The 18,182-nt window shown below is 46.7% G+C and overlaps 1 protein-coding gene across 1 annotated transcript in view; it reads right to left on the bottom strand.

Moving 5' to 3' along the window:
* PPP1R9B (protein phosphatase 1 regulatory subunit 9B) overlaps nt 1-17,702 on the bottom strand; it is a 39,008-nt gene extending 21,306 nt beyond the window's left edge. The window contains exon 1 of the mRNA XM_073683253.1: nt 16,252-17,702. Within this exon, the coding sequence (XP_073539354.1) occupies nt 16,252-17,394 (1,143 nt within the window). The 5' untranslated portion in view covers nt 17,395-17,702. The remainder of the gene's footprint in view (nt 1-16,251) is intronic.
* Between the last annotated feature and the right edge of the window lie 480 nt (nt 17,703-18,182).

Here is an 18,182-nt window from a genome sequence, read left to right as displayed (position 1 = left end):
GTGGAGGTCGCAGTAGCTTAACAAGACGGTTTAAATGCCCCTTGGAAGAGACGTGGAGGACCCAGTAGCTTAACAAGACGGTTTTAATGCCCCTTGGAAGAGATGTGGAGGTCGCAGTAGCTTAACAAGACGGTTTTAATGCCCCTTGGAAAAGTGGTGGAGGTCGCAGTAGCTTAACTAGACGGTTTTAATGCCCCTTGGAAGAATGGTGGAGGTCGCAGTGGAATAAAAAGACAATATCAATGCCTCTTGGAAAAGTGGTGGAGGTCGCAGTAGCTTAACAAGACGGTTTTAATGCCCCTTGGAAGAGACGTGGAGGTCGCAGTAGCTTAACAAGACGGTTTTAATGAACCTTGGAAAAGTGGAGGAGGTCGCAGTAGCTTAACAAGACGGTTTTAATGCCCCTTGGAAGAGACGTGGAGGTCGCAGTAGCTTAACAAGACTGTTTTAATGCCCTTCGAAAAGTGGTGGAGGTCGCAGTAGCTTAACAAGACGGTTTTAATGCCCCTTGGAAGAGACGTGGAGGTTGCAGTTGCTTAACAAGACGGTTTTAATGCCCCTTCGAAAAGTGGTGGAGGTCGCAGTAGCTTAACAAGACGGTTTTAATGCCCCTTGGAGAAGTGGTGGAGGTCGCAGTAGCTTAACAAGACAGTTTTAATGCCCCTTGGAAGAATGGTGGAGGTCGCAGTGGAATAAAAAGACAATATCAATGCCCCTTGGAAAAGTGGTGGAGGTCGCAGTAGCTTAACAAGACGGTTTAAATGCCCCTTGGAAGAGACGTGGAGGACGCAGTAGCTTAACAAGACGGTTTTAATGCCCCTTGGAAGAGATGTGGAGGTCGCAGTAGCTTAACAAGACGGTTTTAATGCCCCTTGGAAAAGTGGTGGAGGTCGCAGTAGCTTAACTAGACGGTTTTAATGCCCCTTGGAAGAATGGTGGAGGTCGCAGTGGAATAAAAAGACAATATCAATGCCTCTTGGAAAAGTAGTGGAGGTCGCAGTAGATTAACAAGACGGTTTTAATGCCCCTTGGAAGAGACGTGGAGGTCGCAGTAGCTTAACAAGACGGTTTTAATGAACCTTGGAAAAGTGGAGGAGGTCGCAGTAGCTTAACAAGACGGTTTTAATGCCCCTTGGAAGAGACGTGGAGGTCGCAGTAGCTTAACAAGACTGTTTTAATGCCCTTGGAAAAGTGGTGGAGGTCGCAGTAGCTTAACAAGACGGTTTTAATGCCCCTTGGAAGAGACGTGGAGGTTGCAGTTGCTTAACAAGACGGTTTTAATGCCCCTTCGAAAAGTGGTGGAGGTCGCAGTAGCTTAACAAGACGGTTTTAATGCCCCTTGGAGAAGTGGTGGAGGTCGCAGTAGCGTAACAAGATGTTTTTAATGCCCCTTGGAGAAGTGTTGGAGGTTGCAGTAGCTTAACAAGACGGTTTTAATGCCCCTTGGAAGAATGGTGGAGGTTGCAGTGGAATAAAAAGACAATATCAACGCCCCTTGGAAAAGTGGTGGAGGTCGCAGTAGCTTAACAAGACAGTTTTAATTCCCCTTGGAGAAGTGTTGGAGGTCACAGTAGCTTAACAAGACGCTTTTAATGCCCCCTGGAAGAATGGTGGAGGTCGCAGTGGAATAAAAAGACAATATCAATGCCCCTTGGAAAAGTGGTGGAGGTCGCAGTAGCTTAACAAGACGGTTTTAATGCCCCTTGGAAGAGACGTGGAGGTCGCAGTAGCATAACAAGATGGTTTTAATGCCCCTTGGAAAAGTGTTGGAGGTCGCAGTAGCTTAAGAAGACGGTTTTAATGCCCCTTGGAAGAATGGTGGAGGTCGCAGTGGAATAAAAAGACAATATCAATGCCCCTTGGAAAAGTGGTGGAGGTCGCAGTAGCTTAACAAGACGGTTTTAATGCCCCTTGGAAAACTGTTGGAGGTCGCAGTAGCTTAACAAGACGGTTTTAATGCCCCTTGGAAGAATGGCAGAGGTCGCAGTAGCTTAACAAGACGGTTTTAATACCCCTTGGAAAAGTGGTGGAGGTCGCAGTAGCTTAACAAGACGGTTTTAATGCCCCTTGGAAGAGACGTGGAGGTCGCAGTAGCTTAACAAGACGGTTTTAATGCCCCTTGGAAGAGTGGTGGAGGTCGCAGTAGCTTAAGAAGATGGTTTTAATGCCCCTTGGAAGAATGGTGGAGGTCACAGTGGAATAAAAAGACAATATCAATGCCCCTTGGAAAAGTGGTGGAGGTCGCAGTAGCTTAACAAGACGGTTTTAATGCCCCTTGGAGAAGTGTTGGAGGTCGCAATAGCTTAACAAGACGGTTTTAATGCCCCTTGGAAGAATGGTGGAGGTCGCAGTAGCTTAACAAGATGGTTTTAATACCCCTTGGAAAAGTGGTGGAGGTAGCAGTAGCTTAACAAGACGGTTTTAATGCCCCTTGGAAGAGACGTGGAGGTCGCAGTAGCTTAACAATAAGGTTTTAATGCCCCTTACAAGAGCCATGCAGTACAGCATATTAAAAACATTACTCCCATTATTAGGGAGTGCGTCTCCCATAGTCTTTGCCTATGCCTTCCAAGCAAAAGCTGCCAAAAATTAGGACGGAGGAACTTGCAATGCTGGCAACATGGACCACGGTCACCCTGGTGGTATAGTGGTGCTAAGGCTGAGGATAAGGAGAAGAGCAAAAAACAGCTGAAATAAGGAAGCGTATATCCATGTGTGGGTGTGAAGCAGTGCATGGGAATACACCTCCCGAAATAACACAGTGGATTTGACTTTATGTTACTCTGCTGTCATTTGGTGGTGATGAGAAGTCTTGCCCAATCCAGCCCTTGTTCATTTTGATAAGGTCCAGCTTGTTAGCATTGTCAGTTGACAGGCAAGTGCGCTTATCAGTTATAATTCCCCCAGCGGCACTAAAAACACGCTCTGATAACACGCTAGCGGCAGGGCAGGCCAGGACCTCCAAGGCGTACAGAGCGAGTTCATTCCAAGCGTCCAGCTTGGATACCCAATAATTAAAAGGCACAGACGATTCACGGAGGACGCTAGTACGGTCGGCAAGATACTCCCTCACCATCTTTTCAAACTTTCCACTCCTTGTGAGAGTACCCCGCGCCTCAGGGCCTGTAAGCTGGGCGGGTCTCAGAAAACTGTCCCACAATGTTGACAGTTTTCCCTTGCCTCTGCTGGATTGGAGTTGCGTCTCTCTCGCCTGTACGCCTTGGTTGGTCAACGAACTGTGACCTCTGCCGCTAGCGTATTCAGATGGGAATTTTTTTAACAGTTCTGCAGCAAGGGCCTTTTGGTACTGCCACATTTTTGTAGACCTCTCCACCTCAGGAATAAGAGAGTGAAAGTTCTCCTTGTAGCGGGGGTCTAAAAGTGTCACCAACCAGTAATGGCTGTCACCCAACATTTTGACAACGCGAGGGTCACGGTTAAGGCAGCGTAACATAAACTCAGCCATGCGTGCCAGACTGGTAATGGGCAAGACTTCCGTGTTCTCACCAAGATGACGACTGACCATGCTCTCCTCCTCCTCCTCCTCCCCCGTCCTCAGGCCACCTACGCTGAACCGACTGTACGACAGTTGTACAGGTACTACCGTCTACAGCGCATGATACCAGCTCCTGTTCTTCCTCCTCCTCCTCCTCCCCCTCATTGTCCCCCAATGCACGTTGGGATGAGATGAGGCTGGGCTGTGTGTAATCTCCCATTACGGCTTCTTGATCCATCTCTTCATACTCTAGCTGCAATGCCTCCTCTTTAATTCTCTGCAGAGAGCGTTGCAGAAGACAGACAAGTGGGATGCTGACGCTAATGATGGCGTCATCGCCACTCACCAAGTTTGTCAGGATGGTACATATGTCAGACATCCAGGTCCACTCCTGAGGTCTTATGTGTGGCGTCTGACCTGAATATCGACAACCTTGTTGCAGCTGGTACTCCACAACTGCTCTCTTCTGCTCACAAATCCTTTGCAACATGTTGAGGGTAGAGTTCCAACGTGTGGGGACATCACACACCAGTCGGTGTGCCGGAAGCTGCAAACGCTGCTGCAACACAGCAAGGGCGGCGGAAGCTGTAGCCGACTTCCGAAAATGAGCTGACAGGCGGCGTACTTTGACGAGCAGATCTGGCAACTCGGGGTACGATTTAAGAAACTGCTGAACCATGAGGTTAAGCACATGAGTCAGGCATGGTACGTGTGTGATCTCGCCTCGCCTCAGAGCCGCCACCAGGTTACAGCCATTGTCACACACGACCATGCCTGGATGTAGGTTCATCGGTCTCAGCCACAGAGCTGCCTGCTCTTTCACAGCTGTCCACAACTCACAAGCAGTGTGAGGTTTATCACCTAAGCTTATGAGTTTCAGCACAGCCTGTTGCCGCTTGGCTGAGGCAGTACTGCAGTGCTTCCAGCTTGTAACTGATGTGGTGATATCTGAGATGGAGGCTGAACATGAGGAGGAGGAGGATGATGCGCAGGATCTGTACACTGTGGGAGCAACTCTGACTGACATAGGGCCCGCAATCCTCGGTGTGGGGAGGATGTGTTCAGTCCCAAGGTCCGACTGGGTCCCGGCTTCCACTATGTTTACCCAGTGTGCCGTCAGAGAGATGTACCGTCTTTGGCCACAAGCACTTCTCCACGTGTCCGTTGTCAGGTGGACTCTCCCAGTAACTGCGTTGTTGAGGGCACGGCAGATGTTTTGGGACACGTGCTTGTGTAGTACGGGGATGGCACACCGGGCAAAATAGTGTCGGCTGGGGAACGAGTACCGAGGGACAGCCACCGCCATAAAGTTGCGGAAGGATTCCGTCTCCACCAGCCTAAAAGGCAGCATTTCCAACGCAAGCAGTCGTGAAATGTGCGAATTTAGGACTGTGGCCTGTGGAGCGTTGGCTGCGAATTTGCCCTTTCATTCAAAGCTCTGGGATATGGACAATTGAACGCTGCGGTGGGACGTGGACGTGGACGTTGATGCTGTTTCTTGAGAAACTGCCATAACAAGTGAAGACTGAGAGGAGGGGGCATCTTTGCATGCAGCATGGACAGGGGATTGCCTTGCACGCACAACAGGGGGTTCTATTACACGCACAACAGTCGAAGAAGCAGTGGTGACACCCGCTGACACTGGTCGTTGACCCTGGGGTTCGCCCCACAAAGTCGGGTGCTTTGCTGACATGTGCCTGATCATGCTGGTGGTGGTCAGGCTGGTAGTTTTGTCACCCCTGCTGATGCTGGCATGGCAGGTGGTACAAATGGCCTTTTTGGGGTTATCAGCAGAGTCTTTAAAAAAATTCCAGACTCTGGAAGACCTACCGGTTGTACTGGCAACGTCCCTCCTGTTGGTGTTATGGGGAACTGTTGCTCGACTTCTGTGTGCGGCCACCACACTGCTTCTTCCTGCCTGTTGGGGTACTCTGCCTCCCTCCCCCTGTGTGCTGCTGGCCTAACTCTGCGTGTCCTCCTGCCACGTTGGGTCAGCTACTAGATCATCCACCACCTCCTCCTCCTCCTCTTCCACTTGCACACCACGATCCTCCTCCTCACTTCATGGCAATTGTGTCTCGTCATCGTCAACCTCTTGTGACAAATTGCCAGCGTCGACTTCCTCTGGCTGTGGCTGTTCAAATATTTGGGCATCGCTACATGGGATCTCCTCTTCCACCACTTCAAGCGGAGCAAGCGAGGGCACAAGTATGGAAATGGGCCAGTGAATAGCTCTTCAGAGTGTCCAAGTGTGGGATCAGTTGCTGTCTGACGACACTCGGCATGGTGGGAGGAAGGAGCATCAGGGTGAGGAGGAGTATGCGGTCGAGACTCACGGCTACTCAAACTTGACCATGTGGAAGACAGACCGGAGGTGGTGGTGCCCAGGTAACTGGAAGTATTATCTGCTATCCAATTAATAACCTGTTCACACTGATCAGTTCGCAATACTGGTGTTGTAGTGTGCTTCCCTAGTAATTCGGTCAAGAAGTGGGAGCGAGAAGATGTGGCTGTTGGTTGTAGCACATTTTCACCTTGGCCACGGCCCCGTCTTCTACACGCACCATCACCAGAACGTCCAGTTCCACGTCTCTTGCCACGCGCCTTGCCCATTGTAAATGAAGTAAAATAGCTTACACTCGCACTATCAATGGAAAAAGGGTAATAAAAAGGAGATTAGAACCGTGGAAGAGGAAAACCACAGTTCTATTTCTCTGGCCTACACCACAATCTTTTAAACAGATATATTTGTGTCTGAACACTGAGCGAGACAATCATTTTTTTTATTTTTTATGTAAAAAAGGCAAAAAGGTGTATAATACAGAGATTTGAACCGTGGAACTGCAAAACCACAGTTCTAGTTATCTGGCCTACACCAGACTCTTTTAAACAGATATATTTGTGTCTGAACAGTCAGGGAGACACTATTACTGTTTTTTTTTTTACGGAAAAAATGCCAAAAGCAGGATAATACAGAGATTTGAACCGTGGAACTGCAAAAGCACAGTTCTAGTTATCTGGCCTACACCAGACTCATTTAAACCAATATATTTGTGTCTGAACAGTCAGGGAGACACTATTTCTGGTTTTTTTTACGGAAAAAATGCCAAAAGCAGGATAATACAGAGATTTGAACCGTGGAACTGCAAAACCACAATTGTAGTTATCTGGCCTACACCAGACTCTTTTAAACAGATATATTTGTGTCTGAACAGTCAGGGAGACACTATTACTGTTTTTTTTTTACGGAAAAAATGCCAAAAGCAGGATAATACAGAGATTTGACCCGTGGAACTGCAAAACCACAGTTCTAGTTATCTGGCCTACACCAGACTCTTTTAAACAGATATATTGGTGTCTGAACAGTCAGGGAGACATTATTACAGGGTTTTTTTTACGGAAAAAATGCCAAAAGCAGGATAATACAGAGATTTGACCCGTGGAACTGCAAAACCACAGTTCTAGTTATCTGGCCTACACCAGACTCTTTTAAACAGATATATTTGTGTCTAAACAGTCAGGGAGACACTATTACTGTTTTTGTTACGGAAAAAATGCCAAAAGCAGGATAATACAAAGATTTGAACCGTGGAACTGCAAAACCACAGTTCTAGTTATCTGGCCTACACCAGACTCTTTTAAACAAATATATTTGTGTCTGAACAGTCAGGGAGACACTATTACTATTTTTTTTTACGGAAAAAATGCCAAAAGCAGGATAATACAGAGATTTGAACCGTGGAACTACAAAACCACAGTTCTAGTTATCTGGCCTACACCAGACTCATTTAAACCAATATATTTGTGTCTGAACAGTCAGGGAGACACTATTTCTGGGTTTTTTTTACGGAAAAAATGACAAAAGCAGGATAATACAGAGATTTGAACCGTGGAACTGCAAAACCACAGTTGTAGTTATCTGGCCTACACCAGACTCTTTTAAACAGATATATTTGTGTCTGAACAGTCAGGGAGACACTATTACTGTTTTTTTTTACAGAAAAAATGCCAAAAGCAGGATAATACAGAGATTTGAAAAGTGGAACTGCAAAACCACAGTTCTAGTTATCTGGCCTACACCAGACTCTTTTAAACAGATATATTGGTGTCTGAACAGTCAGGGAGACACTATTACAGGTTTTTTTTTACGGAAAAAATGCCAAAAGCAGGATAATACAGAGATTTGACCCGTGGAACTGCAAAACCACAGTTCTAGTTATCGGGCCTACACCAGACTCTTTTAAACAGATATATTGGTGTCTGAACAGTCAGGGAGACATTATTACAGGTTTTTTTACGGAAAAAATGCCAAAAGCAGGATAATACAGAGATTTGACCCGTGGAACTGCAAAACCACAGTTGTAGTTATCTGGCCTACACCAGACTCTTTTAAACAGATATATTTGTGTCTGAACAGTCAGGGAGACACTATTACTGTTTTTTTTACGGAAAAAATGCCAAAAGCAGGATAATACAAAGATTTGACCCATGGAACTGCAAAACCACAGTTCTAGTTATCTGGCCTGCACCAGACTCTTTTAAACAAATATATTTGTGTCTGAACAGTCAGGGAGACACTATTACTATTTTTTTTTACGGAAAAAATGCCAAAAGCAGGATAATACAGAGATTTGACCCGTGGAACTGCAAAACCACAGTTCTAGTTATCTGGCCTACACCAGACTCTTTTAAACAGATATATTTGTGTCTGAACAGTCAAGGAGACACTATTACTGTTTTTTTTTACGGAAAAAATGCCAAAAGCAGGATAATACAGAGATTTGAAACGTGGAACTGCAAAACCACAGTTCTAGTTATCTGGCCTATACCAGGCTCTTTTAAACAGATATATTGGTGTCTGAACAGTCAGGGAGACACTATTACTGTTTTTTTTTTTTACGGAAAAAATGCCAAAAGCAGGATAATACAGAGATTTGAACCGTGGAACTGCAAAACCACAGTTCTAGTTATCTGGCCTACACCAGACTCTTTTAAACAGATATATTTGTGTCTGAACAGTCACAGACACACTCAATTTTTTTTTGGGTGGGGGGGGGTACCAAAAGGTTAATAAGATGCGTATTTGTACAGTCTGACTGAGGAAAAAAAAATACAGGATTTAGATGAAAAAAAAAAAGGATTTTTCCTGGCCCCTGAGACTAGCAATTTGACCAACAGAAGCACACAGGACTGTAATGCAGCGTTTGCTGGTATAACCACTGCGTCTCCTATACAGCCTGCCTTCCTGATATCTTGGATGGATATTAGTCCTGAGAAGGACTGTTTGTTTGATTTGGCAGGCTTTAGAGACCCTACACTAACTATTTTGCATTATAAATCTCTCCCTAGCTCTGCAGCACTGACTCTACACTGTCTGATCCGGAGCGACTGTGTCCAAGATGGTGGCGCCCGGTTTTAAATACTCGAGGTGATGCTGTGCTGCCAGCCAATCACTGTAATGCCCACAAACAACATGGCTGCGGCATTACAGTGACTGGCTGGCAATCCCTGCATGTTCATTGGCTCTGTAAAGAGAGCCAAACGTGCAGGGTGGAGACTCGAGCTCCCGCCCGAGTAACCCGGAAATGCTCGGTGCTCGCCGACCATCCCGAGTAGTGAGATGCTCGGGCGAGTACCGAGCAGTGTCGAGCATGCTCGCTCAACACTAGTGTTTACCCTTATATGGTTTTTCAGTGGTCTTGTTTTCCACCTCATAGTATAATGTCCCCACATAGGCCAGCACGCAGCATTATCTTACATACAGCCCCATCACACAATATGATGTTCCCACACAGCCCCCCAACTCTGTATCTTGTACCCACATAGCCCCCCACCGTATGATGTCCTCACACAGCCCCTCAAACAGAATGATGTCCTCACACAGTCACACAAGCAGTATGATGCCCTCACAAAGCCACCCACACAGTATGATGCTCCCACAGGGCCCACCTCATAGTATGATGTCCCCACATACCCCACCACACAGCATTATCTCACCACATACTCCCCCACACAGCCCCCCATGCAGTATAATACTCACACATAGCCGCTCACACAGTATGATGTCCCAACACAACCCCTCCCACACTGTATGATGTCTCCACACAGTCCTCTACGCAGTTCGATATCCAGACACATCACCCAAACCAATATGATGTTTCCACACCTACACATCCCCCCATGCAATATTATGTTGTCACTCAACACCTCATGCAGTATGATGTTACCACACAGTCCCCTATGCAGTATGTTGTCCCCACACATCCCCTCATGCAGTATGATGTTCCCAAATCCACACATCCCCCCATGCAGTATGATGTTCTCACGCTGCCACTCATGCAGTATGGTGTTCCCACACATCCCCTCATGCAGTGTGATATCCCCACAATTTCCCACAAGTATTGACAATTTAAAAAATAAAAATAAAATGACTCACTTAACCCCACTCCCCACTGCTCCAGTCTATGCAGTGTACTGAGGCACCGCACAGTTTGCACAATGCAGTGACGTCATTGTGCCTGCTGCGCTCTCAGTCACACAGTCTCAATGGTGGAAAAGCTAGCTGACAGCTCTTTGTTCCATCATTTTCTTCACCAGTATCAGAATCCCGAGGATGCGGATATCGGTGTAATTGAGATGGTGGGGCAGACAGCGGGACACCATTTGTCCTGCCAAAGGGTCACATGTGGCACTTTGCCAAGTCTGCTCTAAGTCAATATTCTACCAGTCATCCAAGCCAGATACCCATCTACAGTCAGCTGTTTCAGAGACCTTGCCCCCATCACTGCAGTTTATAGTTTGGATTGTTGAATTAGGTACCTTTGATGCTGCTTTGTTAGGGAACTAGGGCACCTTAAAGGGAATCTGTCAGTAGGATCAACCTTCCTAAGTCGTCTATATGATCATTTACCGTATTTTTCGGATTATAATATGTACTTTTTTCCTCCAAAATTTTGGAGGAAAGTAGGGGGTGGGTCTTATAGTCCGACATATATATATACTGTGGCTGTGTGTGGTGGTGGTGGGGGAGCGGGGCACAGGGGGTAGACCATGGGCGTGGGGAGCAGTGAATATTCATTTTTCTTAACAGCGTGCACACTGTACCTACAGCGCGGCTCCTGGTAAGTATGTCACCCCTCATCCCTCTTCCTGGTATGTATGTCAACCCTCATCCCTCTTCCTGGTTTGTATGGCCCCCACTTATCCCTCTTACTGGTATGATTGGCATCCCTCCATCCTGGTATGCTTGGCATCCCTCTTCCTGGTATGTATGGCCCCCCTCATCCCTCTTCCTGGTTTGCTTGGCACCCCTCCATCCTTGTATGCTTGGCACCCCCTGATCCTCATCACGCTGCACACAAAAAATAAAGAATTATACTCACCTCCTCTCATCTCCAGTGCTGTGTCCTGATCTGCTGCCAACAGGGATCTCACTTTAGTGAGCGCCCATGGCTTTACTGCCATGCGCCCTCACCTTGTGAGATGCTGTGCCGGAATAGTCACTGCTCCCCACGCTGGGACTGTGTGCGTGGGGAGCAGTGACCATTCACTCACCTTAATAGCGCACACTGTAGCCGCAGCGCAGTTCTTGCTGCCGCTCTGCGGTCTGTGTTCCCGCTATTAAAGACCATGAATATTCACTACAATCCACTCCAATGGGTTGTAGTGAATATTCATGGTCTTTAATAGTCGGCGCACGTGACCGCCGGCCATAGCAAGAGCCACGGTGCGGGTACAGTGTGCGCGCTATTAAGGTGAGTAAATTGTCACAGTCCCGGCGTGGGGAGCAGTGACTATTCATGCACAGCATCTCACAGGGCGAGGGTTCATGGCAGTAACGCCATTGGCGGCTCATACAGTGAGATCCCTGTCGGCAGCAGAGCAGGACGCAGAGCTGGAGGAGAGAGGAAGTGAGTATAATTCTTTATTTTTTTGTGTGCAGCGTGATGGGGATCAAGGGGTGTCAAGCATACCAGGATGAACGGGTGCCAAGCATACCAGGAAGAGGGATGAGGGGGGCCATACATACCAGGTTGAGGGATGAAGGGTGCCATACATACCAGGAAGAGGGATGAGGGGTGCCATACATGCCAGGATGAGGGATGAGGAGGGCCATACATACCAGGATGAGGGATGAAGGGTGCTATACATAACAGGAAGAGGGATGAGGGGTGCCATACATACCAGAAACAGGGATGAAGGGTGCCATACATACGAGGAAGAGGGATGAGGGGGGCCATACATTCCAGGATGAGGGATGAGGGGGGCTATACATACCAGGATGAGGGATGAAGGGTGCCATACATACCAGGATGGGGATGATGGGGGCCATACATGCCAGGATCCGGGATGAAGGGTGCCATACATACCAGGATGGGGATGAGGGGTGCCATGCATACCAGGATGGGGATGAGGGGGGTGCCATGCATATCAGGATGGGGATTGGGGCCACGTATAACAGGAAGGAGGGGACCATATATACCAGGATGACGAATATTAACAGAATTGGGGGACATTACCCCTATAATAGTGTCAGCAGCAGACCCCCTACCCCCTTAACAGGGCATCATGACCACATTTTTTGCTTAATTTTTTTTTCTATTTTCCTCCTCTAAAACCTAGGTGAGTCTTATAGTCTGAAAAACCCGGTAGGTCATAGGAAACGGAATAAAATGATACCTTGATATCTACAATCTGATGTCTTATTCCAGAGAAATCCATATATTTCTTCTATGTAAACGAGCTGTTCAGAACTATGGGCCGAGCACTGATCTGCATGAGAATCTGCCTTCAGAGCTTATTTAAAAAAAAAAGGAGTTACCTGTGTGAGACATGTAACTAACACAGAGCAGTACAACTGAACTTTTGTCTCCTTACAAACACATTTGCTGCAGCTCTCACAGCTCTGCCCATTGCAACCCTGTCTGCCTGAGATAGAAGCTGAAGCCCTGAGAGGAACCTGCAGATGTGTCAGTTATAATCACACACAGCTCTGCAGTGAGATCAGGAGAGCAGAGAGCGGCCATCACACATCACACTGGTAACTCCCCCTTTTATTTATAATAAGCTCTGGAGGCAGATTTTCTTGCAGATCAGTGTCCGGCCCATAGATCTTAACAGCTCATTTACACATACGAAAAATGTGGATATCTCTGGAATAAGACATCGGATTGCAGATATGAAGGTATCATTTTATTCAGCTGCCCTTAATCTGCCCTTATAAACTGGGTCTGGGGCGGCATTAGGAGAGTCAGAATCTGGGAGTCAGAGCCTGGAGAGGGAAAGCAAGAACTAGGAGCTCTGTAGGAGCAGGAGCGAGTGCCAGAGGCTGGAAGCTAGAAAGCTCGCCTTGGCTGAAGACACTAAACCCGGACACGGAGTCCGAGGCTGTGGGGACATCCAGGTCCAGCAGCAGAATCCAACCGGCAGGGGATTCCATGTCCTCTGGCCTTCGAAGCCCGGAGGCACGGTCACAAGCAAGGGACCAGCACCGCCATCGTGAAGCGGAGGCTAACGGAAGGCCCCAAGTCACCGGCCATACGGGTGAGCACCACACGGTATACTCAGGGACGTGGGCTACTTCTACCCGCATAGAGCAAGGTAGCCAGGAAAGAGTGCAGATAGTCGGGGAGGCCTACAACTCCACCTGGCCAGAGGAGATCCTACTTGCTTACAGACTGACCAGGCCCCTACTCCTAACCAGTACTCCCGGGAGGGTCTGCGTTATACCATCAGTAAAGACCCTGAACTGCACCACACGTCTCTGTGTTTCATTGCCGCACCAGCACCATCAGTACTGGGACGCTCACACCATCACTCCCATCATCCACACTAGCTGCCCTGAGGCAATACTTCTCCCGTGGGGAGTCATCCCATACTTGGCTGCGCATACAACATCAGCCTCAGCGGTCTGCAGCGCAGCGGCGGTCCCCACTGACCGCAATCCACGGGTGGCGTAGTCGGACATTTGTCACATTACTAAGACTGCCACTGGTTTGACCGCCCTGGGCAAGGACCGGGTCACCGCCACGGAGGACTACAACCCCCAGCGATCCGGCACCGGGTATCCCCTGCACAGCACAGACCCAGGGGGCGCGTCATAAGTATAAATTTAGCACCAGCTTAGTTCTTATGAGGGCCAGCAGCCAAGAAAGTCATTCTCCACTCAGGGGTGATGAAAGGGTAGAAAAGAAGGGGCATTGGAAATTTGAAAGTAAATCACTAGGATATACCAAAAGGCCAAAATAACCATACATAAAGAAGCTAAACTCCTTTCAGTGTTGCTCTATGGGGTACCATGTTTACCATGTTTCTGGAGCAAATTACAGGACTGACCTTAGGGGTATAAGGTGATCTGCCCATACTGAAGAGGCACCAAAATGGGATCTCAGAGGCATCTGTGACTTCCACATATCTTAATATCCAACTACTAGCACTCTTATTAGATGACTTCATGCACTGAGCTGTTATTTGCTCGCAGTGGTGCTATCACTTATACTATTGATATTTGGGCAACAGTATTATGTTATTTGGTACGCATATGGCACTGTTACTTGGGCACCATAACTTATGATAGTATTATTTGTCTATTGTAACAAAAAACACCATAATGGAGAACTAGCTGGGTCTGGTTGAGTGTAACTATATCTCTGCAGGACTTTCAAGTATATGATCTTATGCTTATTTCTACACTTACACACCTCCTACAGTGTACATGGTCTATACCACAAATCTATAGTTCCTCCCTTCATATTTGCAGAAATTCATTAGATTGCATTGTGACCTGAAGACAACATCTTGAGAGCTTCCTATAGGCCAAACAGCAATTCCCTACTAATCTTATAAGAAGATGTCGCTGACCAGCCTTGGGTTAATCTGCTGTATAGGTTTGTGTAGGACTTCTGCTTACTAAGCGACATCAGAATCAACATCAACCCAACCACAATGGAGCAATTCTTTCTAGACATGAAACCTACAGGAGATTCCTCTGAGCACCACAAGAACTTTTCAGACAACCTGTTGATTACCAAAATATTATAGCAATCTACACATCACTGGACATAGGGTAGAAATCCTCCCTTGATACCAAAATTATATATGGATATTAGCATGCCTTTATTTTAAAAACATTGTGTGTTAACGTGGTAATATGCTGTAAATATGCTACGGAGGTGTATCAGAGCTGTGTTTGTTATATCTCATAGTGACCTCTCATTGTGTTTGCTGTGGTTTTACATTGGACTGAATTATCACATTCAGTGCTACCGTGAAGAATGAAATTCAGCTTGGCTACATCTATCAGTCTGCAATTCTCAGAGGAACACGCTTTTTTGCATAATCAAATAGCCCTTTGCATGTGATCTGGTCATTGCTCTGTTGACATGTAAGCACTGCAGAATTGGTGCCGTTGGCATTTAAAAAATATACTTCTTTGTCCCACAGTGAGGATTGTAGAATAGCAGAACACTCAGACACAATTACTGCAGACGTCTACATATAGGTCTGAAGTTATCCCTTGGATCATGGAGTTAAAAGTGCTTGTGGAACTGGAGGTGCCATATACTGTGTATGATGGCATTAGCCATACTTGGTGGAACTAGAGGTGCAAAAGTAGACCCCTGAATCATGGCCTTAACCACGCTTGGTGGATCTATAGGTGTCATAGTTTACACCTGGATCATGGCATTAACCATACTTTGTGGAACTAAAGATGCCATAGTTAACCACTGGATCATGGCATTAACCATGCTTCGTGAAACTAGAGGTGCCATAGTTAACCCCTGGATCATAGCATTAACCATGCTTGGTGGAACTAGAGGTGCCATAGTTAACCCCTAGATCGTGGTATTAACCATGCTTGGTGGAACTAGAGGTGCCATAGTTAACCCCTAGATAAAGGCATTAACCATGCTTGGTGGAACTAGAGGTGGCATAGTTAACCCCTAGATCATGGCATTAATCATGCTTGGTGGTACTAGAGGTGCCATAGTTAGTCCCTGGATCATGGCATTAATCATGCTTAGTGGATCTAGAGGTGCCATAGTTAACTCCTGGATCATGGCATTAATCATGCTTGGTGGAACTAGAGGTGCCATAGTTCGTCCCTGGATCATGCTATTACTCATGCTTGGTGAAACTATAGGAGCCACCATGATTACTACCCATCAGGATAGACATTTGACACCAGCCACTTTACATAATGGATATAGTAAGAAATGTTAGACTCCATTCAAGCTGCTGTGATAGTTCAGCTGGGTCAGTGTTCAGGAACCTCTACATATCTCAATAGCCCCAATAACAGGAAGCGTGGGGACTCCCTTCCCCCCACACACCCTGCCAGCCTGCCACTGTCCCCGCAGCAGGAAGTGTCATACAGACACACACACTTCCTCCATTCAAACAGCTGAATGTGTAGTACATGGGAGAAACCCCTACCCTCTGAGAATATGGCTCTGTAGACACAAATGCATATAGACAGACTAACTAAGCCAATAGCAATGTCCATGGTGCAGATGAAGAGCAGATACGAGCTTGTCTCTGTCGACCGTGGCATTATATCCTTGCTGGTGTCATGGAAACTCTACATGCCTTAACATACACGGCACCATTCCTGAAATCTTTTGCAAAGGACTGTGGGAATGCATGGCCTTCTTTGGGCAATGGGAAATATGAAATGGTGTCCGTTATATTAATGGCCTATATATTCAAATTACGCGGAGATAAGTATGTAGGGCTTATAACCCTATTGGTCTTACCTTAATGGGGGCTGTGCTGAAGCGGATTTTTCGTGTAGGAGCTGGTTCTTCTTCTTCAGAGAGACCCTCTATTTCTTGACAACTGTTGACTGCTTCATAAAATCCATCCTCATCTTCATCCAAACCACTTCCCCCCGAGTCCTCCCCTAGTCCACTATAGGCACTGAGTTCTATAACCTCTACCTCGGACCAGTCTTCCCTTTTGTAGTCTTCTTCTGCCACCTCCACCTCTTCCTCAAGTTCTGATTCCCGAGCTGTTACTCCTTTTGCTTCTGAGCCTCCATTTTCGGTTGCAACATTGGTGGTACCCTCGCCCTTTGATGCCTCTGTCTCCTTAACCACATCCGTTTCTGATTCCCCACTTTCTTCTACTTCCACTGGTTTGATTTTACATATCTCCTGGACTGAGTTTGGCTTCAGAACAGCATCTGCAACCTTTCCAACAGATTTTTTGTCTTCTGTGGCCTTAGCTGCTTCTGGTTGGAAAAGTCTTGTCCGCCGGCCAGTAGGACCTTTAATGGGAACCTTGTGAATGTTATTGCGGAGATCTGCATTCTCAAAAACTGCACTCAATTGGCTAACGGTGGGCGAAACGGCATCATTGTCTAGTTTGTCAAGTGATTCTGTGCTCCCACCGAACCTCACTACAACATCCAGTTTCCTGTCTTGAAACCCACCTCTTTCCTTACGCAGGAAGATTCTGTTGGTGGTCTCCTTTTCTTGGAGGTTTCTCTCGAACACTCGGCGAGCTTCTTGTAGTTTGGAAGGCGGTCTATCCACATTTGTATCGAAATGGCTTACCCGCTCCGATACGCTGGTCCCCAGCTTTAGTAGGGCGCTATGGTTGACATTTTCATTCAGGCTGCCGGCCCGCGGCAAAGTCAGTCGAGATGGCTTCTCCTTGGCCTTAACAGTGTCATTCTCGCTACCTGCTGGACCTGTACCCATCTGCATAAACATGTTCTTGATACGGTGAACATTGGAACCATATTTGCACCTTGATTTGCGCTCTTCCTCCGACTCTGCTTCGGGTGCCCCATCTTTATTTCCCCGTAGTGTCTGCACCCCAACCTCATATGCATTTCTATGTGGAGAAGAACTCCTGGGCCCCCCGCCTGGGGTCTTACCCTCCGTCTTCATCATTTTTGGGATGTAGGACGTGGGTACCCAGATCTCATAGTCCTCTTCTCTTCTCTCCTCCTCCTCCAACCTCCTCCTTTTTTGTGTCTGTCACATCAAGCTGAGTAAAGCATCTTCTCTTCTATACAGCGGAGCAGTGGGATTAAGCAGCGCAGCTATGAAACGGAGCTATGAAAAACACAGTCACCCACCATATCACTGTAGCTGATGCATCCTGGCCTAAACTAGCATCACGAAAAGCAACATCCTCCTTCCTCCTTTCTCTCTGTAACCCCCCCTCCTCTCTGTGTATCACTCCCCCTCTCTTGCGCTCTCCCTTTTTTCCTGCCTTCTGCAATCTGAAGGGGTTCCCGCAGGGTCCTACAGAGAGGAGGATTACTAGATCTGAACAAAAACAGAAAGGGAGGAAGGGATTACAGAAAAAAAGAGTGATCCATCTGTCAAAATGTATTAAATGACTGAAGGAAGATAATAAATAGTTGGAGGCGTGCGAGCATAGTTGTATGTATGTAGATACACATACATTTACACATGCATACATATATATGCGTATACATATATTTATATATATAAGTATATATGTATGTATGCTGTCCTTTTTTATATCTATATAAATATATAAAATATATGATCTATATATACATATACTATATATATTTCTATATAAAGTAGCAGCACTCCCATTTCAAAAAGGTGAAAAATGGTATTTATTCCAAGCTCATGTATGTAATGCTTCTGCACTGGCAAAGAGCCTTTTTCAGAGCCGAAACGTATGTATATATACAGTAGTC

This window comes from Phyllobates terribilis, unplaced genomic scaffold (assembly GCF_046119375.1).
Source record: "Phyllobates terribilis strain yellow unplaced genomic scaffold, ASM4611937v1 Scaffold_5__5_contigs__length_657084704, whole genome shotgun sequence".
NCBI classification, from domain to species: Eukaryota; Metazoa; Chordata; class Amphibia; order Anura; family Dendrobatidae; genus Phyllobates; species Phyllobates terribilis.
The sequence above is the reverse complement of the archived record's forward strand: the minus strand, read 5'-3'. Positions and strand labels throughout refer to the sequence as shown.